Source organism: Nerophis lumbriciformis, linkage group LG03, assembly GCF_033978685.3.
Source record: "Nerophis lumbriciformis linkage group LG03, RoL_Nlum_v2.1, whole genome shotgun sequence".
In the NCBI taxonomy this organism is placed as follows: Eukaryota; Metazoa; Chordata; class Actinopteri; order Syngnathiformes; family Syngnathidae; genus Nerophis; species Nerophis lumbriciformis.
The window spans coordinates 70,537,501-70,561,007 of record NC_084550.2 but is presented as its reverse complement, the minus strand read 5'-3'; the positions used below and the strand labels follow the sequence as shown (position 1 = coordinate 70,561,007).

The 23,507-nt window shown below is 42.5% G+C and overlaps 1 protein-coding gene across 3 annotated transcripts in view; it reads right to left on the bottom strand.

Annotated features, from left to right (window-relative positions):
- The window catches only part of pde1cb (phosphodiesterase 1C, calmodulin-dependent b), a 315,596-nt gene that overhangs the window by 212,124 nt on the left and 79,965 nt on the right, over positions 1 to 23,507 (bottom strand). The window contains exon 1 of one of the 3 annotated variants that reach the window (XM_072912885.1): positions 18,892 to 19,241. The exons of the other annotated variants lie outside the window; for them this stretch is intronic. Within the exon in view, the coding sequence (XP_072768986.1) occupies positions 18,892 to 18,992 (101 nt within the window). The 5' untranslated portion in view covers positions 18,993 to 19,241. Of the gene's footprint in view, positions 1 to 18,891; positions 19,242 to 23,507 lie in introns of those variants that run through there. 3 annotated transcript variants of the gene reach the window in all.

Here is a 23,507-nt window from a genome sequence, read left to right as displayed (position 1 = left end):
GAGCCAGATGAGGTGGTTCGGGCTTCGGATCAGGATGCCACCCGAACGCCTCCCTAGGGAGGTGTTTAGGGCATGACCGACCGGTAGGAGGCCACGGGGAAGACCCAGGACACGTTGGGAAGACTATGTCTCCCGGCTGGCCTGGGAACGCCTCGGGTTACCCCGGGAAGAGCTGGACCAAGTGGCTGGGGAGAGGGAAGTCAGTAATGCGGACGCTGTATCGATCCGTTGTGGTGAAGAAGGAGCTGAGCCGGAAGGCAAAGCTCTCTATTTACCGGTCGATCTACGTTCCCATCCTTACCTATGGTCATGAGCTTTGGGTTATGACCGAAAGGACAAGATCACGGGTACAAGCGGCCCAAATGAGTTTCCTACGCCGGGTGGCGGGGCTCTCCCTTAGAGATAGGGTGAGAAGCACTGTCATCCGGGAGGAACTCAAAGTAAAGCCGCTGATCCTCCACATCGAGAGGAGCCAGATGAGGTGGTTCGGTCATCTGGTCAGGATGCCACCCGAACGCCTCCCTAGGGAGGTGTTTAGGGCACGTCCGACCGGTAGGAGGCCACGGGGAGGCCCAGGACACTAGAAATGCGCGGATAGGCAATTATTTCATCCGCAACCGCATCAGAAAGTCTTCAACCATCCGCCATCCACCCGAGCTAACATTTGATCAGAACCGCACCCGCCCGCACCCGCCCGTTGTTATATATCTAATATAGACGATGCAAGGCATTAGTGAGGTTATAAAGCTTTTGCCTGTTAAAGAAAGGAGACTGATCCAATGCAGCACAGACATTCGCGTGCCACGCTGTCACGACCCAGACGCACACCAGTGCGCAATCATATGGGAGCCGCACTGAGCGCACCTCCAAGCGCGTCTCGCTGCCGGCGACGGCCGGGTATGGGCCCGACGCTCCAGCGCCATCCATTTTCAGGGCTAGTTGATTCGGCAGGTGGGTTGTTACACACTCCTTAGCGGGTTCCAACTTCCATGGCCACCGTCCTGCTGTCTATATCAACCAGGGTGAGCCCCACCCCTTTCGTGAGCGCACTGCGCGCGGAGTGACCCCTGTTACGCGCCCCCCGGCAACAGGGGTGGCGGGCAGGTAAGCTGCGCGGGCGGAGCGCCCGGAGTGACCCCTGTCACGAGCCCCCGGCCACGGGGGTGGCGGGCAGGTAAGCTGCTTACCTGCTGCGCGTGACGCCGGCCGCGGCGAAGGCGGACGAGGCGGGGTGTCGGTGCGGTGGGCGCGGTGGTGACCCTGGACGTGCGTCGGGCCCTTCTCGCGGATCGCCTCAGCTACGGCTCCCGGTGGGGCCCTCTCGGGGGAAGGGGCCTCGGTCCCGGACCCCGGCGAGGCGTCCCCTCTCCGCTCCGTAAAAGTGTCCATCTCTTCTTTTTTTTTTTTCTTCTGTTGTGGCATATGCTGCAGGTGCCTGCTCGTTTTTCGTATGTGGGTAACAACATTTAACTATGTATATATATTTCCCAATTGGTTTAACTGCCACCCGCCTGAATCTATTTAAAATCTAATTTTTTTTTATTTCAACCGCCCGACCCGACCCGCGGATAAAATCTAATTTTTTTTAATTTCATCCGCCCGATCCGCGGATAATCCGCGGACTCCGCGGTTGTGCCCGCAAACCGCGCATCTCTACAGGACACGTTGGGAAGAGTATGTCTCCCGGCTGGCCTAGGAACGCCTTGGGTATACCCCGGGAGGAGCTGGACGAAGTGGCTGGGGAGAGGGAAGTAGAGAAGATGGATGGATCGATGGATGGATAATCTACTATGTGCCTCACTTTTGTTAGCTCAACTTTTGAAAGTTGAGGTGCTTAGGAAAGAAAAAGCTACTTCTTAACTAATATGATCAGTGGGGGTGTCCCAATCCGATATTGGGGGTGACTTGTTTATGGAAAGCCACTGGAATCTGTGCTCCCATGCAAAGAAAATAAGGGTCAATTTGTCATGCTGTCTGCGTCTTGATCAGTGAATGTCACCGCACGTTACGCTGCATAATTGACCGCCACAGAGCGAATTCAAGAACTGTCCAAAGCGAATGCGCTGGCTGTCTATCTACGGGTGATTGGTGTGCCTTGTGGGATACTTCATGCTGTGACACGTGCGCCATTCCCGCCACCGCCATACAACTCTTGAAAGATAAGCTGACAGCGCGCGCATACAGTAAATGTCACTACACTATCCACACGGCACGCGGGGTCAACCCTCGCCTTGCTGACACTGTCAATATTTGTGGCTACGACAGTCATCCGCAGATCTTCAGTTAAGAGGAATGTGATCTCCTTCAAGAGCGCCTGAAGGAGACCCAAGCAACATGGCGTGATTGTCATCGGGCCGACTGTCCATCAAATATACAGGCAGGACAGATGGTTATGATGGAGTTCATGACAGTGACAAAATGTAAGTGACGCCGAAGTCTGCCAGGAAAGTCCATTTGGCAGCAGGATGGAAGATGGCGGTCATTCAAGGGGAGGTAAAAAGAAAAACGTAAAGAAGGAAACAGATTGATAGCATGATACGTCGACTGTAGCAAATACACTCCCGTCCTCGCTGGGGGAGAATGACGCACGCAAAAGTGCATAAAAGATAATTGCCACTTCATCTCGGGTTGTACGAGCGAGGCGCTTGGTTCTGGGAGCGAGGAGAGGTCAGGGGAGTGATGATTGGTTGGCACATGCGAGGAGCCCCCTTTTGAAAGGCACGGGCACTTTAAAATAGCCAGTAAAAATGTCAACGCTCCCGAGGTCCTCCTTTTTAACGCGTGACTAAAAAGGGAATTGGCAAGAATGAGGAGGAAACGATGACGGAGGGCAAAGTAATCCCCCGTAAACATCCCCGTTGTACCACGACAAATGAAAATGTAACCATTAACGTTGTTATTGATAAACCGCTGTGAAATTCCCAGCGGTTAGTATTACTGTTCAAATGTCACTGATCGTAACACAATGATTAATCACCAAAATTGTGGTACAGTGATAAGTTTTAATTTCCTGGAGAAGCAGTTAGCATGCTAATCGCTGGCTAGCTTAAATGCAGAGGTGGGTAGAGTAGCCAGAAATTGTACTCAAGTAAGAGTACTGTTACTTTAGAGATTTATTACTCAAGTAAAAGTAAGGAGTAGTCACCCAAATATTTACTTGAGTAAAAGTAAAAAGTATGTTGTGAAAAAACTACTCAAGTACTGAGTAACTGATGAGTAACATACACACTCATATCATATATATATATATATATATATATATATATAATATATATATATATATAAATATATATATATATATATATATATATATATATATATATATATATATATATATATATATATATATATATATATAAATATATATATATATATATATATATATATATATATAAATAAATATATATATACACACACACACACACACATATATATATATATATACACACTAGAGATGCGCGGATAGGCAATTTATTTCATCCGCAACCGCGGCAGAAAGTCGTCATCCATCCGCCATCCACCCGATGTAACGTTTGATCAGAACTGCATCCGCCCGCCATCCGCCCGTTGTTATATATCTAATATTAATAAAAAATAAAAAAAAAAGGGTGAAAACTACGCGAATTGCACCTTGTGCAGACAAGATTTTTCGATCGGACACGGAGGAATTAGCGATGTAAAAGACCACGTTGGGACAAAAAAACACAAGTCTAATGCCGTTGCTAGCGATACAAGTGGAAAACTTTCAACGTTTTTCGTCGCCCAAACAGATTCTTTGGATGTGATAAATGCCGAAGTTTTATTTACGGAGGCAATAATTGAGCATGGACTTCCAATCGCACTGGCTGATCACATGGGACAGTTAATAATGTAATGCAACCTTTAAAAATCATTACGCGGTGATCGCGATCCCAAAAATAAACTTTTCTTGCATGATAATGTCCAGAAAAATTTGCTTTATATTACTATAGAGTCCTTTTAACGAATGAGTTTGATGGTTTATCACAAACCTTAAATGAAAGAAGTCCTTTGTTCTCCTGCAGCATGGTCTTGCTTTGTGTTTGGTGCGCCATCCTGTCGGCTGTATTTCACAGCACGACATACTGTTAAAAGTGTTTATACTATTTATACTTTCAATGAACAAATTGAAGTCTTGTGAAAGGTTGACAGGATAACTGGCATTAACTGTCAAAATAATTTCAAACTATTGAAGTTAGCTTACAGAATAAACATGTCAATCAACCCATATGATTTTTGCTGTAATATTTTTGTTTTGAAAAGTCACTGTGACTGATAGAAAAGTGATGGTTTTAGCAACATTTTAACCTGTCTGAATGCTAATAATCATTTTGCGAGCAAGCAGGTAAGCTGCGCGGGCGGAGCGCGCGGAGTGACCCATGTTACGAGCCCCCGGCCACGGGGGTGGCGGGCAGGTAAACTGCTTACCTGCTGCGCGTGACGCCGGCCGCGGCGAAAGCGGACGAGGCGGGGTGTCGGTGCGGTGGGCGCGGTAGTGACCCTGGACGTGGGGCCCTCTCGGGGGAAGGAGCCTCGGTCCCGGACCCCGGCGAGGCGTCCCTCCGCTCCGTAAAAGTGTCCATCTTTTTTTTTTTTTTTCTTCTGTTGTGGCATATGCTGCAGGTGCCTGCTCGTTTTTCGTATGTGGGTAACAACATTTAACTATGTATATATATTTCCCAATTGGTTTAACTGCCACCCGCAAAAAAAAAAAAAAAAAAATATATATATATATCTAATTAATCCGCCCGACCCGACCCGCGAGCGGATAAAATCTTATTTTTTTAAATTTCATCCACCCGATCCGCGGATAATCCGCGGACTCCGCGGTTGTGTCCGCAAACCGCGCATCTCTAATACACACACACACACACACACATATATATATATACACATATATATATATACACATATATATATATACATACATTGATATATACAGTATATAATTTATATGTATTTATTTTGCCGTTTTTGTTTACATGTTAAAGATGTTTTAATGAATATACATGCATGTTTAACACATATAGATTCCTTTCTTTCATGAAGACAAGAATATAAGTTGGTGTATTACCTGATTCTGATGACTTGCATTGATTGTAATCAGACAGTAGTGCTGATAACGTCCTCGTTTTCAAATGGAGGAGAAAAAAAGTTCCTCCTTTCTGTCTAATACCACATGAAAGTGGTTGGTTTTTGGCTTCTTATTTGTCCAGCTTCCATATTCGTTTTTATACACTTTACAAGAAATAAATTGGCGGCAAACTCCGTATCTTGCTAGCTTGCTAGCTTGTTTGCGCTGGCTTTCGGAGACTCTTATTCTGAAAGCGCTGGCGCGATGGAGCGGCACTTTTATTGTGAAGACAGGAACTGTGCAGTCAGTCTTTAGGCTTTTGACGGGATGTACGGTTGAAACAAAAAAGGGTATTTTTTCCTTCACACTTTTGATTGATTGATTGGAACTTTTATTAGTAGATTGCACAGCACAGTACATATTCCGTACAATTGACCACTAAATGGTAACAACCCAATAAGTTTTTCAACTTGTTTAAGTCAGGTCATGTGACCACCTGGCTCTGTTTGATTGGTCCAACGTCACCAGTGACTGCATCTGATTGGTGGAACGGAGTGAAACGTCACCAGTGACTGTATTTGTTGAAACACTATGGAGGTCTGTCTGACAGACCAAAACAAACAAAGTGTGCATTAACAGATCGATAAAAAATTAGTAGCGAGTAGCGAGCTGAATGTAGATAAAAGTAGCGGAGTAAAAGTAGCGTTTCTTCTCTATAAATATACTCAAGTAAAAGTAAAAGTATGTTGCATTAAAACTACTCTTAGAAGTACAATTTATCCCAAAAGTTACTCAAGTAGATGTAACGGAGTAAATGTAGCGCGTTACTACCCACCTCTGCTTAAATGCTAACATTAAAGTACCAGTCGAGTGGAAAAACAAGCTGCCTCTATATTGAAGCTATTATTAAGTTGAAGTTAAAGTCAGAGGTGGGTAGTAACGCGCTACATTTACTACGTTACATCTACTTGGGTAACTTTAGGGATCATTTGTACTTCTAAGAGTAGTTTTAATGCAACATACTTTTACTTGCATATATTTATAGAGAAGAAACGCTACTTTTACTCTGCTGCTATGAATCACTGTCAAATATACATCATGTGGGGACTTTATTAACGCATTGCAGCCTCATAGACACACACACACACACACACACACACACACACAGTCGCACACACACACCAATCAGAAGTGCACAGTGTGTTCTCAGGTGCAGCCAACACATATCAGAGTTTATGGTTTGCGTAAAGGCTAACTTGTTATTTTCCTTTGTAATCTCTGCCTACTGAGCCTATGGTGCTGTTAAGTTATTGTGGCTCAATTTGCCTTATATTATTTTTATGTTAATGTATTATTATTTAATATGTATTATTATTTTAGTTGCTTAAGAGATATTCCTGGCTCTGAATTTGCTCATTGCTATTTTTATATTTTTTGTGCATTATTTGTTGCCGTCATCAGTAAACGAACAGGTTACTCATCAGTTACTCAGTACTTGAGTAATTTTTCACAACATACTTTTTACTTTTACTCAAGTAAATATTTGGGTGACTACTCCTTACTTTTACTTGAGTAATAAAAGTCTAAAGTAACAGTACTCTTACTTGAGTACAATTTCTGGCTACTCTACCCACCTCTGGGGTTAAAGTACCAATGATTGTCACACACACTAGGTGTGGTGAAATTTGTCCTATGCATTTGACCCATCCCCTTGTTCCACCCCCTGGGAGGTGAGAGGAGCAGTGAGCAGCAGCGGTGGCCGCGCCCGGGAATCATTTTTGGTGATTTAACCCCCAATTCCAAGCTTTGATGCTCAGTGCCAAGCAGGGAGGTAATGGCTCCCATTTTTATAGTCTTTGGTATGAACTCACAACCTACCCATCTCAGGGCGGACACTCTAACCACTAGGCCAAATATATCTGCTTTATGACACCAAAAGACTTCCAAAGTTTGCGAATAAATAGACATGATCAAAATAGTATCAATCTCACAGAGATTCCCGAGCCATTTTGAGAATGAATGAGGAAGTCAGTCACGTGATCGCGTGACGTCCAGTAGGAACCAAAGATCCCTTCCCTATCAACAACAATGCTAATCAAGCAGACTTTGTAAGGCAACAATTATTAATTTTGAAAAAATTGATCCTAGACCTTATTTTTTTGAGCCCGAACACAAAGAGGATGAGCAATAGGTTTTAGAAGCCGAGTGATGGATGCAGTTTCATTGTGACACTAGTATCTGCCAAGCCAAGCATATGTGTTCTTGTCTTACATAAGGATTGTGAATGATAAACACCACTAGGGATGATGTTTGATAAGAAATTATCGAGTTCGAGCCCATTATCGAATCCTCTTATCGAACCGGTTCCTTATCGATTCTCTTATCGAATCCAGATAGGTTGTTGTACATGGAAAAAAACACAATATTTGGTTTAACAAAAGCTCACTTTTATTTTATAAGAAAAATAAATAAATAAATAAAAATATTGACTGTTGTTACCCCCCTAAAAAAATAAAATAAAATAAATAAATATTGACTGTTTACCCATGGTATGGTTTTTTTTTTTTTTGTCATAAAAAAATACAATCATGTGTGCTTACGGACGGTATCCTTTGCAGACTGTATTGATATACAGGTAAAGGCCTGTAAATTAGAATATTTTGAAAAACTTGATTTATTTCAGTAATTGCATTCAAAAGGTGTAACTTGTACATTATATTTATTCATTGCACACAGACTGATGCATTCAAATGTTTATTTCATTTAATTTTGATGATTTGAAGTGGCAACAAATGAAAATCCAAAATTCCGTGTGTCACAAAATTAGAATATTACTTAAGGCTAATACAAAAAAGGGATTTTTAGAAATGTTGGCCAACTGAAAAGTATGAAAATGAAAAATATGAGCATGTACAATACTCAATACTTGGTTGGAGCTCCTTTTGCCTCAATTACTGCGTTAATGCGGCGTGGCATGGAGTCGATGAGTTTCTGGCACTGCTCAGGTGTTATGAGAGCCCAGGTTGCTCTGATAGTGGCCTTCAACTCTTCTGCGTTTTTGGGTCTGGCATTCTGCATCTTCTTTTTCACAATACCCCACAGATTTTCTATGGGGCTAAGGTCAGGGGAGTTGGCGGGCCAATTTAGAACAGAAATACCATGGTCCGTAAACCAGGCACGGGTAGATTTTGCGCTGTGTGCAGGCGCCAAGTCCTGTTGGAACTTGAAATCTCCATCTCCATAGAGCAGGTCAGCAGCAGGAAGCATGAAGTGCTCTAAAACTTGCTGGTAGACGGCTGCGTTGACCCTGGATCTCAGGAAACAGAGTGGACCCACACCAGCAGATGACATGGCACCCCAAACCATCACTGATGGTGGAAACTTTACACTAGACTTCAGGCAACGTGGATCCTGTGCCTCTCCTGTCTTCCTCCAGACTCTGGGACCTCGATTTCCAAAGGAAATGCAAAATTTGCATGGTTGGGTGATGGTTTGGGGTGCCATGTCATCTGCTGGTGTCGGTCCACTCTGTTTCCTGAGATCCAGGGTCAACGCAGCCGTCTACCAGCAAGTTTTAGAGCACTTCATGCTTCCTGCTGCTGACCTGCTCTATGGAGATGGAGATTTCAAGTGTAGTGTAGGCTACAAGATAACGCTAACGTTATCAGACACATACAAAAAGGCTAACGTCAACGTTACCGATAGCCACTGACTATGCTTAGGTAACGTTAGTCTAGCTAACATTACTGCAATCCTGGATTGACATACGAGGTAACGCTATTTTAGCCTAAAGGCTACGAGTGAGCAGATATGGAAATGAACCGGCAACAGCTAACATTAGTTACTCACCAGCACTATCACTGGAATTGGCGCTGCAGGTTGAAGAGAACGTGCTTCGTCGCTGCTTCTCCACGACACCTTTCTCTAACCTTCAGGTTATGTGCAGCCTGAACATGTTTCAACATGCTTGTTGTACTTCCCCCCTTACATGAGAGCGAAGCCTGGCAATAATTGCAGATAGCTGTTTCCTTGTCCATGTCCGGTGGCCATGGATGAAGTGCTGGCTGTCCAGAGTCGGGACCCGGGGTGGACCACTCGCCTGAGCATCGGTTGGGGACATCTCGGCGCTGCTGACCCGTCTCAGCTCGGGATGGTTTCCTGCTGGCCCCACTATGGACTGGACTCTCACTATTATGTTGGATCCACTATAGTCTGGACTCTCACACTATTATGTTAGATCCACTATGGACTGGACTCTCACACTATTATGTTAGATCCACTATGGACTGGACTCTCACTATTATGTTAGATCCACTATGGACTGGACTCTCACACTATTATGTTAGATCCACTATGGACTGGACTCTCACACTATTATGTTAGATCCACTATGGACTGGACTCTCACACTATTATGTTAGATCCACTATGGACGGGACTCTCACTATTGTGTTAGATCCACTATGGACTGGACTTTCACTAATATGTTAGATCCACTATGGACTGGACTCTCACAATATTATGTTAGATCCACTATGGACTGGACTCTCACACTATTGTGTTAGATCCACTATGGACTGGACTTTCACTAATATGTTAGATCCACTATGGACTGGACTCTCACACTATTATGTTAGATCCACTATGGACTGGACTCTCACAATATTATGTTAGATCCACTAAGGACTGGACTCTCACACTATTGTGTTAGATCCACTATGGACTGGACGTTCGCTAATATGTTAGATCCACTATGGACTGGACTCTCACACTATTATGTTAGATCCACCATGGACTGGACTCTCACACTAATATGTTAGATCCACTATGGACTGGACTCTCACTATTATGTTAGATCCACTATGGACAGGACTCTCACACTATTATGTTAGATCCACTATGGACTGGACTCTCACACTATTATGTTAGATCCACTATGGACTGGACTCTCACTATTATGTTAGATCCACTATGGACTGGACTCTCACTATTGTGTTAGATCCACTATGGACTGGACTTTCACTAATATGTTAGATCCACTATGGACTGGACTCTCACAATATTATGTTAGATCCACTATGGACTGGACTCTCACACTATTGTGTTAGATCCACTATGGACTGGACTTTCACTAATATGTTAGATCCACTATGGACTGGACTCTCACACTATTATGTTAGATCCACTATGGACTGGACTCTCACAATATTATGTTAGATCCACTAAGGACTGGACTCTCACACTATTGTGTTAGATCCACTATGGACTGGACGTTCGCTAATATGTTAGATCCACTATGGACTGGACTCTCACACTATTATGTTAGATCCACCATGGACTGGACTCTCACACTAATATGTTAGATCCACTATGGACTGGACTCTCACTATTATGTTAGATCCACTATGGACTGGACTCTCACACTATTATGTTAGATCCACTATAGACTGGACTCTCACTATTAGGTCAGATCCACTATGGACTGGACTCTCACACTATTATGTTAGATCCACTATGGACTGGACTCTCACACTATTATGTTAGATCCACTATGGACGGGACTCTCACTATTGTGTTAGATCCACTATGGACTGGACTTTCACTAATATGTTAGATCCACTATGGACTGGACTCTCACAATATTATGTTAGATCCACTATGGACTGGACTCTCACACTATTGTGTTAGATCCACTATGGACTGGACTTTCACTAATATGTTAGATCCACTATGGACTGGACTCTCACACTATTATGTTAGATCCACTATGGACTGGACTCTCACAATATTATGTTAGATCCACTAAGGACTGGACTCTCACACTATTGTGTTAGATCCACTATGGACTGGACGTTCGCTAATATGTTAGATCCACTATGGACTGGACTCTCACACTATTATGTTAGATCCACCATGGACTGGACTCTCACACTAATATGTTAGATCCACTATGGACTGGACTCTCACTATTATGTTGGATCCACTATAGTCTGGACTCTCACACTATTATGTTAGATCCACTATGGACTGGACTCTCACACTATTATGTTAGATCCACTATGGACTGGACTCTCACTATTATGTTAGATCCACTATGGACTGGACTCTCACACTATTATGTTAGATCCACTATGGACTGGACTCTCACACTATTATGTTAGATCCACTATGGACTGGACTCTCACACTATTATGTTAGATCCACTATGGACGGGACTCTCACTATTGTGTTAGATCCACTATGGACTGGACTTTCACTAATATGTTAGATCCACTATGGACTGGACTCTCACAATATTATGTTAGATCCACTATGGACTGGACTCTCACACTATTGTGTTAGATCCACTATGGACTGGACTTTCACTAATATGTTAGATCCACTATGGACTGGACTCTCACACTATTATGTTAGATCCACTATGGACTGGACTCTCACAATATTATGTTAGATCCACTAAGGACTGGACTCTCACACTATTGTGTTAGATCCACTATGGACTGGACGTTCGCTAATATGTTAGATCCACTATGGACTGGACTCTCACACTATTATGTTAGATCCACCATGGACTGGACTCTCACACTAATATGTTAGATCCACTATGGACTGGACTCTCACTATTATGTTAGATCCACTATGGACAGGACTCTCACACTATTATGTTAGATCCACTATGGACTGGACTCTCACACTATTATGTTAGATCCACTATGGACTGGACTCTCACTATTATGTTAGATCCACTATGGACTGGACTCTCACTATTGTGTTAGATCCACTATGGACTGGACTTTCACTAATATGTTAGATCCACTATGGACTGGACTCTCACAATATTATGTTAGATCCACTATGGACTGGACTCTCACACTATTGTGTTAGATCCACTATGGACTGGACTTTCACTAATATGTTAGATCCACTATGGACTGGACTCTCACACTATTATGTTAGATCCACTATGGACTGGACTCTCACAATATTATGTTAGATCCACTAAGGACTGGACTCTCACACTATTGTGTTAGATCCACTATGGACTGGACGTTCGCTAATATGTTAGATCCACTATGGACTGGACTCTCACACTATTATGTTAGATCCACCATGGACTGGACTCTCACACTAATATGTTAGATCCACTATGGACTGGACTCTCACTATTATGTTAGATCCACTATGGACTGGACTCTCACACTATTATGTTAGATCCACTATAGACTGGACTCTCACTATTAGGTCAGATCCACTATGGACTGGACTCTCACACTATTATGTTAGATCCACTATGGACTGGACTCTCACACTATTATGTTAGATCCACTATGGACGGGACTCTCACTATTGTGTTAGATCCACTATGGACTGGACTTTCACTAATATGTTAGATCCACTATGGACTGGACTCTCACAATATTATGTTAGATCCACTATGGACTGGACTCTCACACTATTGTGTTAGATCCACTATGGACTGGACTTTCACTAATATGTTAGATCCACTATGGACTGGACTCTCACACTATTATGTTAGATCCACTATGGACTGGACTCTCACAATATTATGTTAGATCCACTAAGGACTGGACTCTCACACTATTGTGTTAGATCCACTATGGACTGGACGTTCGCTAATATGTTAGATCCACTATGGACTGGACTCTCACACTATTATGTTAGATCCACCATGGACTGGACTCTCACACTAATATGTTAGATCCACTATGGACTGGACTCTCACTATTATGTTAGATCCACTATGGACAGGACTCTCACACTATTATGTTAGATCCACTATGGACTGGACTCTCACACTATTATGTTAGATCCACTATAGACTGGACTCTCACTATTAGGTCAGATCCACTATGGACTGGACTCTCACACTATTATGTTAGATCCACTATGGACTGGACTCTCACACTATTATGTTAGATCCACTATGGACTGGACTCTCACACTATTATGTTAGATCCACTATGGACTGGACTCTCACAATATTATGTTAGATCCACTATGGACTGAACTCTCACACTATTATGTTAGATCCACTATGGACTGGACTCTCACACTATTATGTTAGATCCACTATAGACTGGACTCTCACTATTAGGTCAGATCCACTATGGACTGGACTCTCACACTATTATGTTAGATCCACTATAGTCTGGACTCTCACACTATTATGTTAGATCCACTATAGTCTGGACTCTCACACTATTATGTTAGATCCACTATGGACTGGACTCTCACACTATTGTGTTAGATCCACTATGGACTGGACTTTCACTAATATGTTAGATCCACTATGGACTGGACTCTCTCACTATTATGTTAGATCCACTATGGACTGGACTCTCACACTATTGTGTTAGATCCACTATGGACTGGACTTTCACTAATATGTTAGATCCACTATGGACTGGACTCTCACACTATTATGTTAGATCCACTATGGACTGGACTCTCACAATATTATGTTAGATACACTAAGGACTGGACTCTCACACTATTGTGTTAGATCCACTATGGACTGGACGTTCGCTAATATGTTAGATCCACTATGGACTGGACTCTCACACTATTATGTTAGATCCACCATGGACTGGACTCTCACACTAATATGTTAGATCCACTATGGACTGGACTCTCACTATTATGTTAGATCCACTATGGACTGGACTCTCACACTATTATGTTAGATCCACTATGGACTGGACTCTCACTATTATGTTAGATCCACTATGGACTGGACTCTCACTATTATGTTAGATCCACTATGGACTGAACTCTCACACTATTATGTTAGATCCACTATGGACTGGACTCTCACACTATTATGTTAGATCCACCATGGACTGGACTCTCACACTATTATGTTAGATCCACTATGGACTGGACTCTCACACTATTATGTTAGATCCACTATGGACTGGACTCTCACTATTATGTTAGATCCACTATGGACTGGACTCTCACACTAATATGTTAGATCCACTATGGACTGGACTCTCACTATTATGTCAGATCCACTATGGACTGGACTCTCACTATTATGTTAGATCCACTATGGACTGGACTCTCACAATATTATGTTAGATACACTAAGGACTGGACTCTCACACTATTGTGTTAGATCCACTATGGACTGGACGTTCGCTAATATGTTAGATCCACTATGGACTGGACTCTCACACTATTATGTTAGATCCACCATGGACTGGACTCTCACACTAATATGTTAGATCCACTATGGACTGGACTCTCACTATTATGTTAGATCCACTATGGACAGGACTCTCACACTATTATGTTAGATCCACTATGGACTGGACTCTCACTATTATGTTAGATCCACTATGGACTGGACTCTCACACTATTATGTTAGATCCACTATGGACTGGACTCTCACTATTATGTTAGATCCACTATGGACTGGACTCTCACTATTATGTTAGATCCACTATGGACTGAACTCTCACACTATTATGTTAGATCCACTATGGACTGGACTCTCACACTATTATGTTAGATCCACCATGGACTGGACTCTCACACTATTATGTTAGATCCACTATGGACTGGACTCTCACACTATTATGTTAGATCCACTATGGACTGGACTCTCACTATTATGTTAGATCCACTATGGACTGGACTCTCACACTAATATGTTAGATCCACTATGGACTGGACTCTCACTATTATGTCAGATCCACTATGGACTGGACTCTCACTATTATGTTAGATCCACTATGGACTGGACTTTCATAATATTATGTTAGATCCACTATGGACTGGACTCTCACACTAATATGTTAGATCCACTATGGACTGGACTCTCACTATTATGTTAGATCCACTATGGACTGGACTCTCACACTATTATGTTAGATCCACTATGGACTGGACTCTCACACTAATATGTTAGATCCACTATGGACTGGACTCTCACACTATTATGTTGGATCCACTATGGACTGGACTTTCACAATATAATGTCAGACCCACTCGACATCCATTGCTTTCGGTCTCCCCTAGAGAGGGGCGGGGTTACCCACATATGCGGTCCTCTCCAAGGTTTCTCATAGTCATTCACATCGACGTCCCACTGGGGTGAGTTTTTCCTTGCCCTTATGTGGCCTCTGTACCGCGGATGTCGTTGTGGCTTGTGCAGCCCTTTGAGACGCTCGTGATTAGAGTCGGCAGGCCGATATTATCGGCTGATAAATGCTTTAAAATGTAATATCGGAAAATATCGGTATCGTTTTCTTTTTATTATCGGTATCGGTTTATTTTTATTTTTTATTTTTATGTTTTATTAAATCAACATAAAAAACACAAGATACACTTACAATTAGTGCACCAACCCAAAAAAACCTCCCTCCCCCATTTACACTAATTCACACAAAAGGGTTGTTTCTTTCTGTTATTAATATTGTGGTTCCTACATTATATATCAATATATATCAATACAGTCTGCAAGGGATACAGTCCGTAAGCACACATGATTGTGCGTGCTGCTGCTCCACTAATAGTACTAACCTTTAACACTTCATTTTACTCATTTTCATTAATCATTAGTTTCTATGTAACTGTTTCTATATTGTTGTACCGTATTTTCCGCACTATTAGCCGCACCTAAAAACCACAAATTTACTCAAAAGCTGACAGTGCGCCTTATAACCCGGTGCGCTTTATATATGGATTAATATTAAGATTCATTTTCATAAAGTTTCGGTCTCGCAACTACGGTAAACAGCCGCCATCTTTTTTCCCCGTAGAAGAGGAAGTGCTTCTTCTTCTACGCAAGCAACTGCCAAAGTAAGCACCCGCCCCCATAGAACAGGAAGCGCTTCTTCTTCTACTGTAAGCAACCACCCTCCCCCGTAGAAGAAGAAGAAGCGCGCGGATATTACGTTTCATTTCCTTTGTGTGTTTACATCTGTAAAGACCACAAAATGGCTCCTACTAAGCGACAGGTTTCCGGTTCATGAAAAGACGCAATCTCTCCATCCGCACACGGACTACTATTTCACAGCAACTGCCTAAAGACTTTCAAGAAAAGCTGGCTACTTTCCGTGCATATTGTAAAAACAAGATAGCTGAAAAAAAGATCCGGCCAGAGAACATTATCCACATGGACGAGGTTCCACTGACTTTTGATATTCCTGTGAACCGCACTGTGGATACAACGGGAGCACGTACGGTGAATATTCGCACCACAGGGAATGAGAAGTCATCCTTCACTGTGGTTCTAGCTTGCCATGCTAATGGCCAGAAACTTCCACCCATGGTGATATTCAAAAGGAAGAGCTTGCCAAAAGAGACCTTTCCAGCCGGCGTCATCATAAAAGCTAACTCGAAGGGATGGATGGATGAAGAAAAGATGAGCGAGTGGTTAAGGTAAGTTTACGCGAAGAGGCCGGGTGGCTTTTTTCACGCAGCTCCGTCCATGTTGATATACGACTCCATGCGCGCCCACATCACGCTGGTTTTTAATATATTATTAAAGTTTGACTGACCTATCTGACTGTTTTTTTGACATTCCTTTAGCGCAGTTAGATGCGGCTTATAACACGGGGCGGCTTATAGGTGGACAAAGTTTTGAAATATGCCGTTCATTGAAGGCGCGGCTTATAACCCAGGGCGCCTTATGGTGCGGAAAATACGGTACTTTCTTTTTTATTCAAGAAAATATTTTTTATTTATTTATCTTATTTTTTTTATTAATTAAAAAAAAAAAAACCTTATCTTCACCATACCTGGTTGTCCAAATTAGGCATAATAATGTGTTAATTCCACGACTGTATATATCGGTATCGGTTGATATCAGTATCGGTAATTAAAGAGTTGGACAATATCGGGATATCGGCAAAAAAACATTATCGGACATCCCTACTTGTGATTAAGGGCTATATAAATAAACATTGATTGATTGATTCATTGAGATGAGGTGGTTCGGGCATCTGGTCAGGATGCCACCCGAACGCCTCCCTTGGGAGGTGTTTCGGGCACGTACGACCGGCAGGAGGCCACGGGGAATAACCAGGACACGTTGGGAAGACTATGTCTCCCGGCTGGCCTGGGAACGCCTCGGGGTCCCACAGGAAGAGCTGGACGAAGTGGCTGGGGAGAGGGAAGTCTGGGCTTCCCTGCTTAGGCTGCTGCCCCCGCGACTCGACCTCGGATAAGCGGAAGAAAATGGATGGATGGATGGATGGGCACATTAAATCAACAAACAAATCCTGACTTTGGAGCAATGTTCACAGACTCTAGTACTTGGCTCTCTAGTAGATGGAATGGTTTTCCGTATTGGGACCATGATTTTGTTCACCGGTCCTCATATGCAGGGCCGGCCCGTGACATAGGCCGTATAGGCAAATGCTAAGGGCGCCCTCCATCAGGGGGCGCCACGCCAGTGCCACAAATGTTGGAGGAAAAAAAAAAGAAAAAAAAAAAAAGTTGGTACTATTAGTTCTAAATACAAAAAATAATCCCACGTTAATTAAAATGCAAAGTAAAGCCTATTTAATAGAAATATTATTTGTTACAACATTACGCCCCCCCCCCTCCTCCCCCCGCACGGTGCGCCCCCTCCCTTCCCGTATCATGACTCTTTTTGGACGTCACCACATCAAAAAATCAACACAAGATGCCAAAACTGTCAGGTGCCCAGGGAAGAAAAAAGAGAAAAGAAGAGGAGGAGAAACGAGAAAAAGACAGAGGTAGCAGGTAGGTAACGTTAGCCTACATGAAATTATTTGTCTGTTACAGAATGTGATAGTAACCTGGCTTTTTAGCATTAAGCTAATGTTACATGATTCGGCAATTGCTGATCAATAAATAGCTAGTTCTGTTTTAACGTCGGGTTAATATTGTGGAGGGGGCTAAATTGTTATGGAAAATAATAATGTAACGTTAGGTAATTACAGTACATTCCTCAGGGACATTTCTTTCTTTCTTTAGTTTATTTGGAACATGAACACACTTACATCATAATACATCACACAATTTCATATCATTTCATTTTACATCATGCCCGAAAAGGAGTAGGAAGAAGCAAAGCTTATTTAATCTTACCCCTTTCCCACTTCAAAGCGTTTACAAATATATAGAATCATTTACTGACCTTTTTATATAATAAAATAACATCTATGAATTAGTATACAACAGTTTTGTAATATGTAATTAATTAATTAATTCAGTCATTATTAACATACTGAGATGAAGAATATCTTATTTTCAATAAGGTTGAAAGTATTTCTCATAATTCTTCTTCTTTGTACTCTGTAAGCACTATTATTTTGAACAACCTCTTAAACTGGATCATATCAGTACAATTTTTAACTTCTTTACTTAATCCATTCCATCATTTAATTCCACATACTGATATGCTAAAAGTTCTAAGTGTTGTACGTGCATATAAATGTTTGTATTAGATCTTTTAAGCAGGTGTTTTTTGTTTACATTGTTATTGCCTTCTGGTTAGCTAATGTTTGCCCTGCAGGTAATCGTCACTTTTCCACCCCTTTATATATTAGGTATAGTTGTAAGTAAAAAAAAAAAAAGGTCAAAGACAAAGCTATTCGGGTTCTTGTGAGTATATACACTTCACTGCCGATGTGGGGGGGCGCCACCTAAAATTTTGCCTAGGGCGCCAGATTGGTTAGGGCCGGGCCTGCTCATATGGAAGGTACTTTTCCTCGTTGATGTCTCAAGAAGGGTAGAAATACAACACACACACACACACACACACTTGTTGACAAGAATAAATAGACTGTGCTTATACTCACAGTCCTCGGAGTCTGAGCCAAATCTTTTCAATTTGTTCGGGCTGGAGGTACTTCAGGGACGTGCTTTCAAACTCCTCGATCTCTTTGGTGGGTGACTCCATGTCACACACTCACTGTCAAGAGGGCGCTCGGAGAGGAACAGGAAAAACAAAGTTTAATCCTCCTCACGAGCGAGTGGTTGAGGAAAGAGAGAGAGGCAAAGATGTCCTTCATTCACATGGACGCATTCTTCCTTCCGCGTTTGTCCTCCCCTGCTCGTAAACATGTGAGAGAGTCTTTCAGCCGGCGTGCAGGTTGTCACAGCCCCTCAGCCCCTCGCTTCTCTCCCGTGTGAGCGCAGGGGTCCTGGAGCCGTGCCATGCTCGCCCAGCAACGACGAGATGCAGACGGCAGAGCAGCGCAATCCGGGATTAACGCGCACCGCCGAGGGGAGGGCGGAGGGGAGGATGGAACAGCGGCAGTCAAAGAGTGGGAGGAGCCTAACGCGGCAACCCGCTTCCTTTCATCCTATGGAAACGGCGGGAGACGATGGCGAGGCGGAAGTGAAGAGGAGCAGGAGACCTTTAAGCGAGGACTTGGCGGTGCTACTATTTCCAAATACAACAAGTTGTGCTCCACATTAGGCTGGAATTAACGCAAGGTAAAAACAATTTTTTTTAAAGTAAAATGTTGACAGCTCAGTTGCCAGAGTTTTACTCTAAACATAAAATCGGTACCGGTTTTCCATTTACAGAAATGCTCTATAAAAACAACAACCATAGATTTTACTGTTAAAAAAACAAACAAACTGGCAACTCATTCGCCAGAATTTTACAATAAACACATATGTACAGTGACGGAGGCAGATAATTAGATATATCCATATTTGTGTGTTACTTCTTTATTTTCATAGTCATATTACAAAACAGCTAGTGTTCTTCCAATTGTGGTCTTTTGGTTGTCTGCAAGTACTGTGTGCTAACCTTGAATTTAGGAATGTAAGGAGGACAGATACTCATTTTCCTTATCTGTTCCTGTGCCCAGCTGAGGAGGACAATGGGCATGTGTTTGGGCTGGAAAGAGAGACACTTTATAGAAGAGAAGGTTTCCATATTTTAGATCAGACCAATTTAGCTGTGCGAGTGAGCGATTCTGTACGGGATTTGGTCTCAAGTTTGAGCTGTAGAAGGTCAACCCCACCCTGTTTCTGGGTTTGCTATGTCACTGAAGGGGGTCAAGCAAAGTGGTGACTTTCGAGAAATGCTAGTTTCCTTCCCTGACAGTGACGACATTGACATAGATTCCATCCGTTTATCTCCCATGTAACTATGCTTTTATTTTTCTACTAGCTTGCTCAAAAAGGGTCGTATTTTAGAAGTGTTGCACTAGTGATAAATATCTTTTTAGAAGATCTGAAGGGGGATTGACGGAGGCAGATAATTAGATGTATCTATATTTGTGTGTTACCTCTTTATTTTCATAGTCATATAACAAAACAGCTAGTGTTCTTCCAATTGTGGTCTTTTGGTTGTCTGCAAGTACTGTGTGCTAACCTTGACTTTAGGAATGTAAGGAGGACAGATACTCATTTTCCTTATCTGTTCCTGTGCCCAGCTGAGGAGGACAATGGGCATGTGTTTGGGCTGGAAAGAGAGACAACGAGGGTGGGAGCGAGAGACACTTTATAGAAGAGAAGGTTTCCATATTTTAGATCAGACCAATTTAGCTGTGCGAGTGAGCGATTCTGTACGGGATTTGGTCTCAAGTTTATTTCCAAAGGCTTTGGAAATAAAATTACAAAATACCTATTCTGTCACTGGTGGTTCTTCTACTCAGCTGTACGTGTCATAAAAGAGCTTGGGAGTGGCCAGCAACTTGAATTCCCTGGGAGGAACAACTGGTCCAAATGCAACAACAGTCATGGTCAAAAGTGTACATACACTTGATGAGGTCACCTACCTAGGTTCCATTCTAGAGGCTAATCTTTCCTGTGATAAAATGGCAACCAAGGTAACCAAAAAGGTCAACCAAAGAACGAGATTTCTCTACAGAATCTCCTCTCTGGTCAACAAAAGCACCTTGAAGATTCTAGCGGGAACTCTCGTTCAACCCTTTTTCGATTACGCATGCACCTCCTGGTACCCTAGCACCTCCAAAACCCTCAAATCTAGACTCCAAACATCCCAGAACAAGCTAGTCAGATTACTTCTAGACCTCCACCCCACATCACACCTCACTCCTACCCACTTCTCCAAAGTGGGCTGGCTCAGGGTGGAGGACAGAGTAAAACAACTTGCACTGAGCCTAGTCCAGGGGTGCTCATTACGTCGATCGCAATCTACCGGTCGATTTCGGAGGGTGTGTCAGTCGATCACCAGCCAGGCATTAAAAAAATAGTCCTAAAAATGAGCGATCATAAATCTTCACTATGACGTCACTTTCGTCACTTGATTGACATTCACGGCACCCGAGGGTCTTCTGAGATGACGCTGGCTGCTGCCAGCTCATTAAAATTACCGACTGGAAGGCGAGAAACACTTTATTTCAACAGACTCTGGCGCCGTACCTGTCGTCAAAACTCCAAAGACCGACTGCACAGTTGCACAATAAAAGCTCTGCTTCATCCTGCCTGCGCTACCAAAATAAGAGTCTCAGAAAGCTGGCGTGCACAAGCTAGCAAGCTACGGAGTTTGCCGACAATGTATTTCTTGTAAAGTGCATACAAAGAAGTATGGAAGCTGGACAAATAAGATGCCAAAAACCAACCACTTTCATGTGGTATTGGACAGAAAGGAGGACTTTTTTTCTCCTCCATTCGAAAATGTGGATGTTATCATCACTACTGTCTGATTACAATCAATGCAAGTCATCAGAATCAGGTAATACACCAACTTATATTATTGTCTTCATGAAAGAAAGGAATCTATATGTGTTAAACATGCTTGTATTATCTTTAACCACCTTTAACTTGTTAACAATATTACCTATATGTGTTAAACATGCTTGTATTATCTTTAACCACCTTTAAGTTGTTAACAATATTAACTATATGTGTTAAACATGCTTGTATTATCTTTAACCACCTTTAAGTTGTTAACAATATTAACTATTTGTGTTAAACATGCTTGTATTATCATTAAACACCTTTAATGTATTAACAATATTAACTATATGTGTTAAACATGCTTGCCTTATCATTAAACACTTTTAACTTGTTAACAAAAACATATATTTCATAAATAAGTAAATATAAATTATATATATATGGATGAGGTAGATCCCCACGACTTGATCAATTGAAAAGTAGCTCGCCTGCAGAAAAAGTGTGAGCACCCCTGGCCTAGTCTATAAAATCCGCTACACCTCCCTGATACCGAAGTACATGTCAAACTACTTCCTTAACGTAAATGACCGCCATAACCACAACACCAGGGGGAGCTCCACTAACCACGTTAAACCCAGATTCCGATCTTACAAAGGTCTTAACTCATTCTCCTTCTATGCCACATCAATATGGAATGCACTCCCAACAGGTGTAAAAGAAAGGACATCTCTAACCTCATTCAAAACCTCACTAAAACAACACCTCTAGCCAACTTCAACCCTAAACTAACACCCTCCCTCCCACATCCCACCTCCCCAGATTGTAAATAACCAAATGTAAATAATCGAATGTAGATACTTGTTCTTATGCTATCTGAACTGACTATGTTCTCTGCTCGCTGTACATATCCTACCAAGTCACACCTACACTGTTTCAATGTTCATTTCTCTGATGATGCAATTGTTGATGACTGAAGTGATGATATCAACTAAACCCTCCTCATCCCACACCCCAGATTGTAAATAATGTAAATAATTCAATGTACCGTATTTTCCGCACTATTAGCCGCACCTAAAAACCACAAATTTACTCAAAAGCTGACAGTGCGGCTTATAACCCGGTGCGCTTTATATATGGATTAATATTAAGATTCATTTTCATAAAGTTTCGGTCTCGCAACTACGGTAAACAGCCGCCATCTTTTTTCCCCGTAGAAGAGGAAGTGCTTCTTCTTCTACGCAAGCAACCGCCAAAGTAAGCACCCGCCCCCATAGAACAGGAAGCGCTTCTTCTTCTACTGTAAGCAACCACCCGCCCGCGTAGAAGAAGAAGAAGAAGCGCGCGGATATTACGTTTCATTTCCTTTGTGTGTTTACATCTGTAAAGACCACAAAATGGCTCCTACTAAGCGACAGGTTTCCGGTTCATGAAAAGACGCAATCTCTCCATCCGCACACGGACTACTATTTCACAGCAACTGCCTAAAGACTTTCAAGAAAAGCTGGCTACTTTCCGTGCATATTGTAAAAACAAGATAGCTGAAAAAAAGATCCGGCCAGAGAACATTATCAACATGGACGAGGTTCCACTGACTTTTGATATTCCTGTGAACCGCACTGTGGATACAACGGGAGCACGTACGGTGAATATTCGCACCACAGGGAATGAGAAGTCATCCTTCACTGTGGTTCTAGCTTGCCATGCTAATGGCCAGAAACTTCCACCCATGGTGATATTCAAAAGGAAGACCTTGCCAAAAGAGACCTTTCCAGCCGGCGTCATCATAAAAGCTAACTCGAAGGGATGGATGGAT